This window comes from Olea europaea, chromosome 11 (assembly GCF_002742605.1).
Source record: "Olea europaea var. sylvestris chromosome 11, O_europaea_v1, whole genome shotgun sequence".
Lineage (NCBI taxonomy): Eukaryota > Viridiplantae > Streptophyta > Magnoliopsida > Lamiales > Oleaceae > Olea > Olea europaea.
The window spans coordinates 23,288,790-23,306,369 of NC_036247.1; the positions used below are offsets into that span (position 1 = coordinate 23,288,790).

The window sequence follows — 17,580 nt, forward strand, 5'->3', positions numbered from 1 at the left end:
GTACAAAAAAAAAATGTACTTTTGAAGTATAAGTAGCTCAAACCGAGTTGTGGACTGGCCTTTTGAGTATTCCAATACATTTTCCACAGAAACTTGGCCATTTGGTAGTAAGAAATTCTTCTGTACAAGAATCAAGATTAGGCATATCAGGGATGTTTCCTTTGTAATTCAGAGAGAAAACTCCGAACAATATCTAATGTACTTACCCTGGAGAAGTATAAGATAGGCGAGCTAGCAGTATCATCGAGTAAAGAAGGTTGTTCTTGAACCTTTTCGATGTGAATTTTCCTTAACATTCTTCATATAAGACCTATTAATCTTGGACTGTTGGGAATTTACTTAAACATGCACAGCGGAAATAAAAACAATTTCAATTCCTAGCAAAATTCATCTTTGTATTTAAACAAGAACTGTGATGAAAATTATACATTTTCTTGAATTTGCCAACTCCTTTTCGTTATCTTTGTTCCAGCAGCTTAGATCTGCCTCCCACAGCTATCCAATTGTCCAGCCTCCAATGAATTCCATACAGCAAACAGATTGCAGCCAACAGGGTTTCCTCGTCTTGTGCTAGCAAGAATTATGAAAACTATATGGATCTAAAAGCCTAGTAATGTATTTATATAAGTCCAAACGGGCTCGGCCTGGTCCGGTCCAATATTTAATTAATTCATTTAATTAAATTCGGTCCGTGAATTAATTAATCCAATTAATTAATTCGGGGCTGTAAATAATCAATCCAATTAATTAATTTATCCAACGATTATTAAATTAATTAATTGACAAATTGCAATCTTCCAATTCCCTTTTGTGTGCGACCCATCAGGTTCCCGACCACGATATCTAACGACGTGAAATATTATTTTGATCTAATCAAAACTGATAAATTAAAACACCCTTTTAATTTATCACAAATTCACACTCGCCGTCCGAGATTGACATCTAGCAATGTATTAGGGAAACACATGTAACGGAAAATGTCACGTGGTATGACAAAACCAAACATGTTCGTTTACCATGAAACTATAATCCTTTCGTCAATATAATCCAATCAATTACGAGATATGGAAGTGTATCAATCTCGATTATTGATCATATCTTTCATTCTACTATTAGGTCAATATGAGTCGAAAACTCCTGTACGACTTATCTGTAAACCTTGGCCAAAGATTTCGTTATTGACTTAATTGAACGAAATGTAGATCACGATCTTTTACTATCTAAGATTGACGAATCCTCTATTGGTCATTCACAACCTTCATATGGTTCTTGACATACCCGAACGATGCCGTATTAGCGGTTCTTGATAGAGCAACATCCAACACCGTCAAAGCATGACTGTCCTTGTACAAGGCCCTATGATAACCTTAATTCAAATGACCAATTCCACTACTGAATGTTAGAGATTAACCACTGACACTCAGATAGTTATCCATGTGGAATCTCTTAGCGGGTCTCCAATATTTTGTTCTATAACAAAACATTCACGTGTTCATTTAAGTGTAACTACACTTTAGCTTGTAAGATTAGCTACTTACTTCACAAGTAAAAAATGTCACACGTGATGATCGATCTGTAATAACGATATCCGTATCTCGTTATTACTTACAACCACGAATAATTCAAGATACAATCATACGTAATTTGTATCTCACGATCACAACTCCTTGTGATTAACAAATCACTTAAACTTGAATTTTCGGACTCTATTATTTAATATTATTTATCAGAAAATTAATTTAAATAAATAATGGATCTTGCCAAAATTAAATGCATAAAACATATTAAAAGTGTTTACAATCTAAATCGATTGAATCTAGGGTATAACACTTACATGGACAATGTGGCATCAATCAATGCACTAAAAAACTCATCTTCTTCGTGCAAATGTGGAGGTCTGGACGACGCATCAGAAATCATAGACAAGTCTTCATTCTCCTCATCGTCGTCTTCAACTTTAACCCTCTTGGCAATGCTATATGGGGAGAAAGAAGAAGAAGAATGTTCTTAAGTATAAAGTCCATCCAGATTCACATCCACTGCTGCATTCTGAATTGGCAAACACATAATTCATTTTCTTTATTACCAAGAAAATAGAAGATTTATTATTATTATTATTATTGTCAAAGTGTGTACTTTGTACCGAGGATAAAAGGGGTTGAGATGGGGGATAAGACAAAAAGAGAATCAGACTGAAATCCTAGGAGCGTTTTGTCCTGATGTTACATTAATCGTATGATGACGAGAAGCATGTTATGGATTTCATAGATTCTAGTACTTTATTTTAGTCGTGCATTGGAGTTAAAGTCCATTGTCTTAGTCCGTCCTTGTATTTGTGTTTCTTTTCATTTAACTGATTGAAGCTTACGACGCGGGGGTGTTTGTAGGGATCGGTAGCTCTAGAGGTGATTTTTTTTTTAATTACGAGAGTATATTGCCATAGATACATGTATCAATTCGTTTTAACATTTTTACGGTAGAAATGATTTTTTTGAAGCCATCTTTTGTATGAGAAGTGCTTGTTGTATAAATTTTAACGAAGAGCAGTAGCGTGTCCCAAGAGGTGTGTATAATAAGTAATTAGTAGTTATGAACGCACGATTAAAATTAAAATTTGATTTTGGCTTCAATTCTGAAAAAAAAAATTATAATTTTAGACAAACTAGAAATGTACAAAGAAAAATTGTATTCTTCTTCTCTGTTATAGTGAAAAAAAAATCATCGGGGTACACTATTATAAATATGTAATAGATTGGCTTGTTTTCTAATTATTTAACCTTAACTCTCTTAAAATGAAAAATAGAAATTCATGATTTCCACCTGAAACAATTTAAAAACGAAGAGTGGTCTTTACTATTTCTACATATTCACGGTTCAACATTCTTGATATTTCATGTCAAGTTTAAAAAAAATTAAATCGGTACATTAGTTAAAAATATTATTAATTTAAATAAGGAGAGGATCGAGATAATTAGAATGCATATTGACCTCATTTTCTGTTAGGGTGACGCGAACAACAGATATTGAGTCCATTCTGCACACATAAGCAAATTTCAACACGTTAGGACAAGTTGGTAGTTGGCAATATTTCGGATTTATACGTGAGACAAGCTTTAACACGAGGTAAATGTGTTTGGGTTCCGACAATAGGGAATGATTGTATAATAATAACCAATCGCACACAACTCAAAGAAAGCAAAGTAATCTAAACTCTAGCAAAGCAAAATGTATAATTTGCCAGAGAGAAGATAAAGAGTCGCTTTAAGTATTTTAGAGTTGCATTAGTCTTCAAATTATACAAGGAGGGGGGATTTATAATGCTACATTGGATGAAGATACATGTAGGCTCATCTCCTTAATCGAAACATCCAATCCTAGACATTTATTTGAACTTCATAACCTGTGGCGCATTTAATATTCTGGCAGGAGGAAGCCACCTCAACCTAAACTAAAAAATCTTGACATTCCACTCATTAGAAATGTTCCATCAATCTTTCGAAAGAGATCTCATTCATAATTTCAAGATCTTCACGTGTAGGTTGTTACTTGTTGTGGCTGAGTTTCGATTTTGACTTTTGTCGAGTTTCATCGCTTCGCTAGGTAGATGTGCTTGAGCCTCGCATGTAGCATATAGCTTTGGGGCTTCGTCTTTAGGATGGGACCGCTTCAGATCTACAGACTCCAATGTTCAACGCGGCTTCATCGCAAGAGTTTCAGTGGGTTGTTCAGGTGGAGCCTTAGTAGCGAGGCGTAACACGTATAGTCAGTCAAATAACAAGTAGATCCCTTTGACTGCCACGTGTTCAAAGAATTTGGATATTTTAGACTGAAAATGAAACAAAGTGTATAGTCAATATAAATGCAAGCGATACTTAACTGAAAATAAAAACAAAAATTGCATAATCTTTTACTCTAAACAGTTTGCAGAATGCCTAAGATAGCATATTATGTACTTTGTTTCTTAATACAATATTAAAATGGATATACACATTATTATTTTTTTTTTATTACAATCGATTGACTAAATTTACTGGAAGATGTAAATCAAGTAGATTGAACACCCCAATCATAATTCAAGTTCAGTGCAGAGGCATAGTATATACTGGGCTATGTCTATATCCACGAGTAAAGAGATTTGGTCATACAAGCTCATATCTAATCTTGGGATTCATTTAATTGTTGCAACATCTTTTCATTGTCACGACTCTCTATAAAGGCCCTCAGTCACCTAATCGACCTTGTTTATTTGGAAGGACAGAACCCTGACCAGCCTTTGAATTCTACCCCAACTAGCACAAAGATCACTTTCCAGCCACCAATGAAGGGCACTAACTGATTAACTGAGTGAAATGGAGAAATTTATTAATCTATTCTTTCATGCTAACTAGTTGTTAGCACCAAACCTCTAAAAGGTACTTAAGCCTTCATGTAAACTTTGTTTTTTTTTTTTTTTCTTTTTACCGGCGAATTCAAGATCGGAGGTCAGCTAAGGCGGTTGATCGTTGACTGGTAACAATCAACGATCGTAGTAACTATGTCATTTATTAATATTTCATAAATAATATTAAAAATTCTTCAACAAATATGTAAATGCACTAACACGAAAATTTTATACATATAAAAATATAGTTTAATACACATGGTTCAATTGAACCCATCATCTTCTCCATTAATTTTTTTCATATACTCCTAATTTCCTAAACCTAAATTTCCAAATCAAATTCAAAACTTTTAAATGATAAATTATAACTCATAACTCATACAACATAAATTATTTTTCATAAATCACAAATTCACAATTCTCATTTCTTTGTCATAGAACGAAAATTAAAAAAGCAAGAAAACAAAAAACAAAAACGAGAACGATAGAATGAAAAATGTGCTCACCACAATTCACAAAGTCACAGCCAGTAGCTACAAGAGGTCCATCCAAGAGTTCGAGTCTGTAGCGGACGACCAGCTTCGCAAATCGAGCTAGGAAAGGTGGAGAAATGGAGAATGACAGGTAGCGGGGCGTCTTGCTTCTCCTTGTCTGCACTGCTTCGATTCGTTTGGTAATTGCCTAATTGGTCATTTGATACACTGGTGGGAGGAAATACATATATATCATAGACCATGGATTAGATTTGGAGCCATTGGGCCTATTTTTTATTGAAAAAAAAAAAAGGAAAATATTATGCCCAATTCTTCCACAGACCACTGTTCCAACTTCTTCGATTTTCCCTTTCTTCCACAGACCACTGTTCCAACTTCCACCGCTCCGCTCAGCAACTGGTCCTCGGCGTACTAAAAGGTCCGGTGGAGTCCAGCACGCGCGGATGCTGGCTCCGCTACATATGTCCTTTTCTTTTACTTCCTTTGTGTTTTGGGATTTAGATAAAATTTTATGTTAGCGATCAATCTATTGCAACCTTCTTTTATCCTAGCTTTGATGCGACTATAACAAATATAAGCCACGTTTTTCTTAATTGGGCTCTATCCTTGTGGCCATACTTATTTTTCGCGCACCGAAAAATCCTTCTCTATAAAAGTTTTTAATTGAGGTTTTTCAATTCTGATATGTGAAAATCAAAAGTACGACTACGAAGTGTGAAGTGACAATGTACTAAAGAAACTACCTTCTCTTTGTATAATCGAGAAAGTTTTTACTATTATGTACGTTACTGTCTAATACTACATATCAGGCTTCGTTCTTGAATTTTTTTAATCTATGAAAACAAAGATATGTATTACTGGCAGACTGAGAGATCACTGTGGAGAGGCTTATGCAGTTGACTGTAATTTTTATGAATTCACATGCCCTCACTTTCCACTCTAAAATACACGCACTCACACACACACACACACATGTATGCACGTGTGCATATGGCACTTGGAGCCTCCCACAGATTTATACACATGTATCAACGTGCGCACACAATTCGATCTAAAATTCTTTTCTTAGTCCCTGGTGTTTCTTGGAATTAAGTTTATTAATTCCATTTGTTCAGAAGCTATGGTTCATTCTTATCTCCCATGAAATTAATTAATATAATTATTTCACAATTAATATTGATTATAGCTTCGTCATCCAAAATTGTTTAGCTTGTACGGATATAAGTGAATATGTATTATAAAATTAATGATGTTTCTTAATTATTGAAGACAATAGTGATGCATTACCAACCCTAAAAATATTATTGGTGTATGTATTGGGAAGTTCTTTGAGCGTATTTAACATATACTACTAGACATTACCGTGAATAACGAGTGAAGTTAATTTTTGTCTTCAACCCCATGTTTGATGCAATTTTTTTTAAAATTTAATTTTCAACATACATTTCCTATATAAAATAGTTTTGCACGTAGACTTACAACTTATTCCTACTTTTTAACTACATATTTTTCAAAATAATAACTTTTTCACAAAATATATTATATTTATCATTGAATGTAATAAATGAAGAAAAGTGAATCGATAAGCGTTAACTTCTTGTTCGTTGTTATAAGAGTGGATGACATATATATCGACAATTAAATTGGAGGTTTCATCGTTCCTAACTACGTAACTTTGTTCTCCATTCTAATATATGGTTCCTCAAACTTTCAGTTTTGGCGCACATTTTTAGTCGCACCAACTCAACTCCCCTAAACTTGGCAAAATTAGGAAAAAAAATCACATTTGAAACTTTATATTTGAAAATCTCAAATAATATACTCATTTCAAGTATCCGTCCACAAATTGTTGTATTCGGGAGACCTTTATGTCAAGAAAAATTGATTTCGTGCCTAAATAATATACGTCGAAAAGTTGGAAAATCCAACTCTAACTTTTCCTATATAATAACATTGGTTGGAGTAAACAATAAGTGGATGGATACTTGCAATGAGCATTTTAAAGAATCATGTGGGTTAAGTGCATCAAGATTCACTAAACAAAACCATTTGCAATTCTCAATGAATTCATAGAGAAAACAAGAGAGTTTCAGACACATGAAGATTTTTAGATAGAAGTGCAAACTCACATTGATCAAAGCATTGTGCCTCTGGCAAGAAATAATGTTGATTACTATGTTAATTAATTTATATTATTTAGCATAATAATATTTATTATCTTTTATTAATTGACTTGCCAGTACACAGAAATGGCCACCATAAGAAGATGATGCTTTGTTTTTGTTTTCTTCATCTCAATCAAAGACTAAAAACTAAAAAGTACCTATCATGTGCCCATTCTCTTGAAATGCACGTCCTTAATCACCAAGTGATTAATCTAAATTTAACTCAAATAATTATTTTCCAAAATAATTTGTTGATATGCAAATCTATTAGGATTAAGTTTGGTTTTAATCCAACACAATTTGATGTGAAAGCCGATAGTGACTACTCACCTTGGAGTTGATAGATACATGTTAAGCTTGTATCACGTATTCATATATTATATAGTAACGATCCAGATCCACCAATTTGATCACACGAATGTGGTACGTGGTAGGCGCAACTCTAGAACAATGGCATTAGATTCAATCATTTGCATCAATAAGTCACCAAGCAACCTATTTCAATAGAAATAGATGTACTTCCATTTATTGCAAACACTATCTACACACAAAAGTTTTACAAAAAATTTAATTCATATTCTTTTTTGCTTAACATATATTCATAACTTGAACGTAGAGCCTTATGTAACCTACCTCTCAACTCGATCTACATATACTATATTAACTATGCCTCTAATCCTTTTAGTAGATATGAAATTACTTCCAAGGGTTTGTTATCAACAATAATATTATCTCCAATTTTGAATTAAAGTCTTTATGTCCTACCCAGCTTATATGGGTCTATAATTTGACTATTGCAATTAATTTGTCGCTGGCCTTGGCCCTAAAGATTTTTGTTTGCCCTCTTAACTCAGCTATAGGGACTATATCAAGAGGTCCAAAGTGTCGATAAATTAGATTTGTAAACTCAAAATAAGAAAATCGACGTAGGGGGCATAAGAGGCTAATATGTGTTATTGTTAAAAAGTCTCATGACAATTCTTTCAAATATAGGTTTCAAGTCGACTGTTAAAGATATGAAAATATTTCTTTATTTTGTAATATATATACTAAGTGTCTATTTGACAGAATTTATGAAAAGTCAAAATCTGTTTGTAAAATTGTTTAAATGATTTTTTAGAAGTATTTTGTCTAACTAGAAGAGCTTTTAAAATAGTATAGTCTAAAATAACTTTTTCAAGAAGCTCTTCTACAAAAAATAGAAGTAAAAACAAAAATCTTGATAAATAAGTCTTGAAAAAATTCTTACTCACTATGTATATATTAATGTATACAAAAATTTCAATTTGTTATGGTATCTTTGAAACACGCATTCTTCTATATAAAATTTTGAAAAATGCTAATGGTACATAATTTTCTTTACATAAGAGTGTCGACCCTCTCACATGAGGGTGGACCCCATATGAATAAAATATTCAAGTGGGGTTCCCCATGTGAGAGGGAGGATACCTTTATGAACATATAATTATGTACCAGTAGTATCTCTCTAAAATTTTAGAATGACTTGTTCCTCGTTTTTTATTTTTCAGTTTCATATAATTCAATATTCCTTGATACATTTATTGCTACAAGACATTTCCTAAGATGTTCCCAAAGTGTAATAATTTTGCAGTCTTAACTCTGAAAACTTAAAAAAATATCTCTAAAGTAGAAAAAAAGAGACGAAACAAATTATCTAGCCGGCCATATACTTATAATAGCGTTCACAAAACGACTCATATTATTTTGTTATCAAAGACGTTTCGAAAATTCAAAATTATTTTTTTGTTAAACTTGCAAGCATAATTTTTATATAGTATGTTTTGGAAAGACCAAAATGCCCCTCCCAATAAATTCAAAAGACCCATGAAGTCTAATTGTATTTCTTTTCCAACAATTAAAATTCGGTCAAGAACGAATTCACTTTTACAATAAAAAATTCACAAGTTGATGGAAAATTTTCGTTATTTGCTTTCATAATGGGTATGCCACAATAGATTATAAAAATCGAACGGATCTCACGTCCTCAGTAAAGAAAATGGTTTCTTTCCAAAAATAAAAAATAAATAAATAAAAATAAAATGCAAGACAGATACGAGTTAAATTTGATCCAAGATTGTTAAGAGGGGCGCCATTGGCCCAGGATAAAGGAATAAGATTTTAAAGTAAATCTTTAATTTCACTCTAATTTAGTCACTACTTTATATAAAAATGATAACCATTCGATAAATTGAAATTCCACTAATATCATGATGCTCCAAAGAGGTGATATATTAGTGTATGACTTTATAGCTTAAAGTTTTCATCAATCGACAAATTATCTTATGTGATTGACATACTCTTCTATCTTCATTTCAGAATTTTTGACAAATGACACATAGTTAAATTGAGCACCTTCTTTAAAAAAAGATTGAACCCCAACTTTGAGGGTTTCCACCACTCCTCCCCACCCATAGAGCTTTGTGAAAGAGGTAAATCGCTGGTTGTGCCCCAGCAGATTAGGGAACAAGAGCTGTCTGTACTCTACGCCTACAAGGAGTCCAATTCTATGTCTCAGAAATCGAACCCCCACACTGCGACTGCCAGCAAGGCGTGAGATAACATCATTTCTGTCCTTTCCAAATTGAGCACCTTCTTTTATCCGTCTTGACGATGTTTAAAGCATAGAGAATTTTGTTATAATACTTTGTCGATCTCATCTTTCTTAGCTTGGAGCTTTGCCTCTCGAGTTTGGCATGCTCGTGAATTCAGATAAAAAAAATTCTAATTTAGGGAAAAAAAAAGGTGCACGACAAGTTTTTACGAGGGAACCTGAGGTTATCTGGTGGAGAGCTATTTGGAGAGTTAGTTCATTTCAGAAACATAACATTTATGAAGAGGTCTTAAAATTGTAAATATAAAAATTAATACCAACAAAAGTTTATTTTAGAAGTAATCAATTCTCAGTGACTCACAAGCTACCTACTCCCGCATCTAATCTATTTCGTCTGGCCCAAATTCTTATTACCGTGTCATCCTCTAATCCCCCAATTTAGCCTAACAATCAAACATCTAAAATTCTAAACCAAGCTTGCATCAAACATCAAAGAACTCGAATTCTTAGCTAAACAATATGGACATTAACAACGTTAATTTCCATGAAACCAAATTCACAGACCAAAACGGTATACCACAAACCACAAGAATACCCGTGGTACAGGATTTAGCCGGCCTCAAAAACCTTCCCCAAAGATTCATCCAACTTTCTTCAATATCCAAATCTTTTAGTCACGATATTCCAGCCATAGATATAGAAAAACTCGGCGGCGATCCCGAGTCGGGGGCGGCCAGAGTGGAGGAGCTAGAGAAGTTGGTCACTGCAGCTAAAGAATGGGGAGTGTTTTTTATCAAAAACCATGGTATAGATTCTTGTATATTGAATGATGTTAAGAATGTTGTGAAAGGTTTTTTTGAGTTGTCTTTTGAAGAGAAGAAAGCGAGTGTTGGATCATATAAAAGTGTTGATAATATGGGCTATGGGAGGAATTTTGTGAAATCGGAAAATCAGCCACTGGATTGGATTGATCGGTTGACTATGAAGGCTGCTCCAAGAGATGCCACTCAAGGACTCAATGTTTGGCCTCAAAATCCACCCAACTTTAGGTAATTTTTCACCTAACTAGATTTATAGTTAAAAATTTCTCAAGTTTCATATTTCAAAATTTACATTACACGCTCCTTTCATGTGTTAGAAAGTGTCTAGCCAGTAGCCCATGTTTGCTTCAGCTAAAAGTTTATTAAAATTTAAGTGAAAATCAATAATTAATTTTAATTACACATTTCATAACATCCACAACTTTTTAATCACACATTTTATTAAAATTTATTTAAAATATGATTTTTATTTAAATTAACAGGGGCTTAGTATCTCCAAAAGTTGTAGTCTTTAGTCATATCAACATGAACACTAACACATCACTATGAAAGAAGTGTCCGTGCTATTTAGTATTATTAGTGTTTAACACAATTTAGATAACGGCGTTTGTGACAATAGATTATAAATTATTCAAATACAATGATTTATAGCCTATTTAATACTACGTATGATATGCTGACACCCAAATGTTCAGTATGAATAGTACTAGATAGCATTAATAGATAAGATATTGAAGGGGATGAAATCCGAGCCTAATTCTTCCCTTCTAATTAAATAGTTGAGTAATGTTATTTATTTAGACAGTTGATGACTAGAATTTTTTCAATTATCATTGACATGACAGGAAAGTCATAGAGAAGTATGTGGATGCTGCTAGAGAACTCTTAAATGGGCTTCTCCAAGCCCTTGCTGAGGCCTTATCACTTGATAAATACACATTCCTCCAATACTTTGATGAAGAAAAAAGTGAAATCAATGTTAGAGTAAACTACTACCCACCAAGCCCAAGGCCTGACCTAACAGTGGACATAACCCCACATTCTGATGCAAGTGCCCTAACTCTCTTACTCCAATTTAATTCCTATAATGGGCTCCAAGTATTTAAGGGCAGTGAATGGATTACAGTGAAATGGCCCAATGAGGGATTGCTTGTGAATATTGGGGATTTCATAGAAATAATGAGCAATGGTAGGGTAAGGAGCCCTTGGCATAGGGTAGTGAACCAAATGGATTTGGACAGATTTTCTGTGGCGTTATTTTATAACCCACCTCCCGAAAAGGAGATTGTGCCTGTGGAGGAGAATGAGGGATACAAGAAAGTGAATGTGGGTGCATATTTGAAGCACTATTATGCAATTAGTCCTACTTCAAGTAAAGAAGTCATATTGTTTGCTAAAGAGTAGTTTTAAATTGTTTATATTATTTTTGTGGGGTGGGATGGGGGTGCAGTGGGGTGGAAGAAGCAATTTCTCTTATTTAGACTTGTTGTTTTGAGTGATGTTTAGATTAGATGTCGTCGAACAATAATATGTGAGTTGACAAGAACTCGTCGAATTATGAACGGCCACATATGATGTAGATATAGAATTTGTTTATTCTTGTGTTGTTCAAATTTTATACCTTGGTGTCGGTGAAATTTTATAATGACTTATCTATGGAAAAAAAAAAAAAAAAAAGGTTGAACCCCAACCTTAGGGGCCCCCACCGACCCTGCCCTGGGCCATTGTGGAGGAGGTAAATCGCAGGATGTGCCTCCCAGGAGCCAGGATGGAGAGCACATGGATAGGCCAAGGCTATTAACCCATATGGTAACTCCCACTTGCAACAAAGTCAATTCCACCTTGCGGGGAATCGAACTCTGCACACTGCCGCGCTGAGCCCTATCCGCCCTCCCCTTTGCCACTGGGAGATATGCCCTGGGGGCTGACTTATCTATGGATCTCGTATTTCAAGTGGATTCTTAAAGTATTTTCTCATGCATTTCATCACTAAAATTAACTGATGCTATGTCATTGATCTTTAAAGTATTTTTTCACTTTAGTCATAAAGGTTAATTTTAAAAAAAAAAGTTACGATGTTGATTACTCTATTTTAAAAAAAAAAAAAAAAAAATCAATGTTCAATTTGGCGTGACTCACATTAAATGTTGACGTGTACAAATTGATAGATATGGTTACCACATAGAACACGTGCTATATCCCAAATGAAATCTATCCATTAAGGAAATATAAGACACTCTAGTAAGTTTTAGTGAATTCCAATAAACATTAGTCAGTCCAATCATTAATTTGAGGAAATCTACGGTTAGAAATAAGACTTTACTTGCAGTTACATTAAACCCCTGTTTGAGCCACATTATTGTAAAAATGAGAATGAAAAATATATTCGTTATGGACCCCATACAAAAAATAAAAAGTCAATTATGGTAGTTTGACGTGATGGATAACGATCATATTTTTTATTTTAATGAGGAAATAATGAGGCTCAAACAGAGCCTAAATGAATAACAGCAATTGTTTGAATATTGTTTACAATCCATATATTTAGAAAGTGATTATATGAATCAAGTGTGGTCCAAAATACTATAGTGACTAAATGAGTAAAAAAACTAATTGAAGTACTAATTTGAAAATCTTTACAAATTATTTTAGTGACTTTATATGTGAAAGTAACTCCAATAAATTAAATAATTTGGATGAACACGATAGTAGAACAACAAGATTAATCCAACGATTTGAGTTTTGTTAGTTTTCGTTAATAACTTTTAAGTTTCAAATTGGAATACTATTCATCATGAAACTTTACCTTGAAATTATCTTAACATAACGTGAAAAAAGTTGTGCAGATGTCTCAGTCTCATATCAATTTATTCTTCTAATTGAACGGAGTTGATTTGTTATTTTCTCCCGTAAAGAAAGTACTAATAAGAGGTGAAAACATAAACTTGTAGTGAAATTTGTTATTGCTAGAAGAAGTAATACTAAAATAAATGTGCTTGTATCAAATAAGGATTAATTTCATCCAAGGTATCAACTTGTGGCGAAATTTCTTTAAGTCTCCAACCTTTAATTTATCTTAAAATTGTCACTTAACTTCAATTTTATTGCAACATAGACTTCCATTAGTAAAACTAATAGAGAATTCTTATGCCAGTTTTAAATTAATAAAATGTTAAAATGGCATATCGTTTTAATAAAATAGACACACAACATTTCAATAATGTTAAGTGCAATGGAAGATAATTTTTTTGGGTTAGTTTTACAAAGATCATCTTCGATGTATTATATGAATTCTTATTTATGTGACCTACAAGTTGAAAGACTTTCGAGTTTCGATTTAGAGAATGTCAATGAGTGGACACTTGTGTCCAAAACTAGTCTTCAATTAGTGAGATCAACAAAACAGTAAAGGGACTATCGATTTGTTGTTTCCAAATTGTTATTAATTTTCAATTTTGTAAAACATTCAAAACTTGTTTGGTTTTATATTTTTGAAAATACTTATTTTTTTTTTTTTAAAACAAGATTAAATTTATAACATAAAACTAAATATGTATTTTTAACATTTGAAAACACTCAAAATACAGGGAAAATAAAAGCAATCCAACTTCCATTTCCTTGATTCCAGAGATGATGCAAATTTATGAAGACTCTGATGAGACTCTCGTGGAACTCTACATAAAGAAATTTGTTTGCAAATCACGATCAACCCTCAACTTTCCATCTTATTTCAATTGGTCCATGCTTCATGATATTTGTTCGATTTTAGTTTTTTTTTTTTTTCTTAATCTTCAATATTGATATCGAAATTTTCAAAAGTTTTAATGTTGGTCCCCGAACCTCCAATAATCTCTCAAAATTGGTCCTTGCAAGTTTCAAAAATGTACAATTTAGTCCACAAACTTTGGATAAATTGAATTTCACTTTTGAAATTGTCACTTTCCTCCAATTGCTTCATTAATGCTTCTTATTAATCCCACGAGTTAGCTTTCAATTGCTCCAATTCAAATTCAGTTAGGCTAAAAAATTGTCGTTTTTGTTCCTAATGCCCAAGTCCGGGTTTTACCTAACCTATAATAATAGTACTTACATTAAATTAAGTATGAATTTACTCAAATTTGCAAATATAATTCAATTTCATTATGCTCATCCAAATCGACCTCAAAAAAGCGATTGGAAAGTGAAGCTCTTCATTCCAATCCAAGCTGAAACACAAATAAGCATGTAAAATATAAAGAGAGAATAATCCAAATGATTATTGAACTTTGCAAAAGGTTTTTGCGGGGTTACTATATTTTAAAAATTACCAAAGTCATCACTAAACTTTGCAAAAAGGTTTCAATCGGCTAATTGAACTTTAAAAATCATCTTATTTTCACTAAACTTTACAAAATATTTTTCGGGGTCACTAATTCAGTGATCTCCTAGGAAACATTTTGCAAAGTTTAGTAATCACATGAAAGTTTTTGTAAAGTTTAGTGATGGATGCGGTAATTTTTAAAGTTCAGCGACCTCGTGAAAACCTTTTGCAAAATTTAGTGATGATTTGGATAATTTTTAAAGTTCAGTGATTCCTTGAATAATTTTTTTTAAAGTTCAGTGACCATTTGGATTATTATCTCAAAATAATAAATATCACTTCCACAACATTAAATAAAGAAAGGCAGCTAGAAGATTTTATTTATTATTTTTTTTTTATGACGGGGGAACCCGCAGTCGCTACCCTTCAGATGTGCACAGGGTAAACTTTCGGATTGACGCAATAACCTGCAAACCACGCCAACCAAGTAAACTGCACTAGGCAAGCTCGATGCGATAGACTCGATCGAGAGAGTGTTGGTAGGGAGAATCAAAAATATTGTTTAGCAGGGAAGTCCATATGCTTTTGGAAAATGATGATGATGAAGAAGTTACAAATACTCATCAATGTGATAATATGACACCCAACAAACACCAACGTAAGAAAGCCAAAATCAATAAAGCTGAAAAGCTTGAGACTTGTATGACGCAATGGTCATCTACAATTTGTATAAGGAACGATGAATTTGAATTTAGGAGTTATTCTTGAAAGAAAAGCTTGCACACATCCATGAAAAATCATCTATCAATCAGGCGATAGTGAAATCAATCATTCGAATTAAACCAATCTATTCAAATATGATGTGTCAAACATCTTAAACAACATGAAAAGTGGTGTCTAATAAGGTTTGTTTCATATTTTCGCATGTCAAATTATTATTTATTTACATTTTATTAGGTCTCTTTCGATTTGCGTTTCAATTTGAGATTTGAATTCATTTTTAATTTTCTACTTTTGAGGGTCTATTTTAAGATTGTAGAAAAATTCTTTGGTTTGTTATTCTGCAAAATTGCTTCTAAAAAACAAAAAACTGGAAAATGTCTTCTTCTTTTTTTTTTTTTTTGGAAAAAAAAAACGAAAGACAAAATCAATCTAAGTTTGCATATATAATAGAAATTTTGCATGATATGCTAGTATGTAAAACAAAGTTTCTACATCTAAGTAATCTAAACAATATGTAGTTTTTATTTTGTCACATCAACTTAATAAAATTTTTATCAGCTTGCAAACGAAAAGAATTTTTTAAACAGGATTCATTTTCTTTATATGACAATTTTTAAAACTATCCACAATTGTATTCTAAATGCTCTTACCTAACCATCAAAAAATACCTCATAAAAAGGTGTCCCTATTTCTTTGGATGAATCCCCTCTAAAAACAGCAAACCCACCCCCCTCAACCTTCTGCACCCCCACGCATTCGCCCATAAAACTATAAGGTTCCGTTAATCAAAAAAAAAAAAAAATTCTCAAAAAAAGGGCAAAAACGATGAGTTACTATCAGAATCAACCCCCTGCAGATGGTCCACCTCCTAAAGGCATGGCAACGATCGAATTCTTCTCCTTATTGTACATTTTCTATTTCTTGTTTTGATCTTGTATGAATTTTGGATTTTGATTATTTTATGATAAGCAGGTAATCCGCCGGAAGCAGGAGGGTATCCACCCCCTGGCTACCCTCCACAGGGGTACCCTCCGCCGGGATACCCTCCACCAGGCTACCCTCCACCTGGCTACCCACCTCCGGGATACCCTCCACAATACGCACCTCAATACGCTCCCCCACCACCTCCTCAACAACAACATCAACACCAATCCAGTAGCGGCGGTTGCATGGAAGGCTGGTATGCACCCTATCTACCAAATCTCGTTTTTGCTTCTGTCTATATGCTTGCATTGCATGTTTATTGTACGTATGCATGCATCCTTCTGTGGTTTAGATATGAGAGATCTGGGATTAATTTTATGGGTTTCCTCGTTTCTTCCTCCGCCAACAAGCGCGGAGGAGGAGATCTTTTTCTTATTTCGCGCAATGCCCCTCGTAACCACGGAGGTTATGAGGATATTTTTTACTTCCAGTGTAGGCTGACTGGCTGAGAATTGGTTGGGGTTTGTGCTGTTAATAATCTTGAAATAATGGATATTTGCGCAGAAAAATATTGTCCATTTTTGGCTGTCGAATAAGTTTTTCTTCAAATTATGTATTAATTTATGATTTATCCTAGATACTATACTAAAAATTTGAATTGGTGCCTACGATTTTCCATCCAGATTTTGTACTCATCACCAATTAAAACAATATGGCAAATTATTTAATTTCATGTTTGATATGCAGAACTGCACAAAACTCGCGCGGTACAATAAAAAAGAATTTATCTTACAAGTTATAATAGGTCATATGTCAATATAGAGTTACTTATTTACTTGTTCTTCTTATTATGAGGTTGGAATTATTTTCATCTGTAAACATCATTAAATTGAGTGTTGCTGTTAATTTCTGCAGCTTGGCTGCTCTATGCTGCTGCTGTCTCCTTGACGCATGCTTCTGATGATGGAAATTCTGGTTAAGTAAATGCAAGGGATAAAAAGTACTGATTCTCTCCTCTCCAATTTTTGGATCTTTGTGAGGATCACTATCTTCTTATCCGTCTTTTGTCTTAAAAAATAATGAGATCTTGGCTTCGGTTTGTACATATAGCTAATGGACTTTTTCAATGAGAATACGTTGATTTCGGTCTACATATGTAATTTCTGATACATTCCGGTTGGTTATTTTAAGTATATATAT

At 33.3% G+C, this 17,580-nt stretch overlaps 2 protein-coding genes and 1 long non-coding RNA gene across 3 annotated transcripts; 2 read left to right on the forward strand and 1 right to left on the reverse strand.

Moving 5' to 3' along the window:
* Nucleotides 1-3,244: 3,244 nt before the first annotated feature.
* LOC111403801 lies at nucleotides 3,245-5,746 on the reverse strand. The gene is made up of 2 exons (XR_002704543.1): nucleotides 4,888-5,746; nucleotides 3,245-3,826 (listed from the first exon to the last, which is right to left on the reverse strand). It is a non-coding gene; the product is annotated as an uncharacterized LOC111403801 (long non-coding RNA).
* Nucleotides 5,747-9,938: 4,192 nt separating this feature from the next.
* On the forward strand, nucleotides 9,939-12,053 carry LOC111403802 (codeine O-demethylase-like). The gene is made up of 2 exons (XM_023032421.1): nucleotides 9,939-10,661; nucleotides 11,279-12,053. Exons 1-2 carry the CDS (start codon nucleotides 10,132-10,134, stop codon nucleotides 11,835-11,837), a joined length of 1,089 nt encoding a protein of 362 aa, XP_022888189.1. The 5' UTR covers nucleotides 9,939-10,131; the 3' UTR covers nucleotides 11,838-12,053.
* A 4,228-nt stretch (nucleotides 12,054-16,281) lies between these two features.
* LOC111404602 (cysteine-rich and transmembrane domain-containing protein WIH2-like) lies at nucleotides 16,282-17,570 on the forward strand. The gene is made up of 3 exons (XM_023033388.1): nucleotides 16,282-16,330; nucleotides 16,429-16,636; nucleotides 17,296-17,570. The coding sequence occupies exons 1-3, from the start codon at nucleotides 16,282-16,284 to the stop codon at nucleotides 17,339-17,341; spliced, it is 303 nt and encodes a 100-aa protein (XP_022889156.1). The 3' UTR covers nucleotides 17,342-17,570.
* The last annotated feature ends 10 nt before the right edge of the window (nucleotides 17,571-17,580 follow it).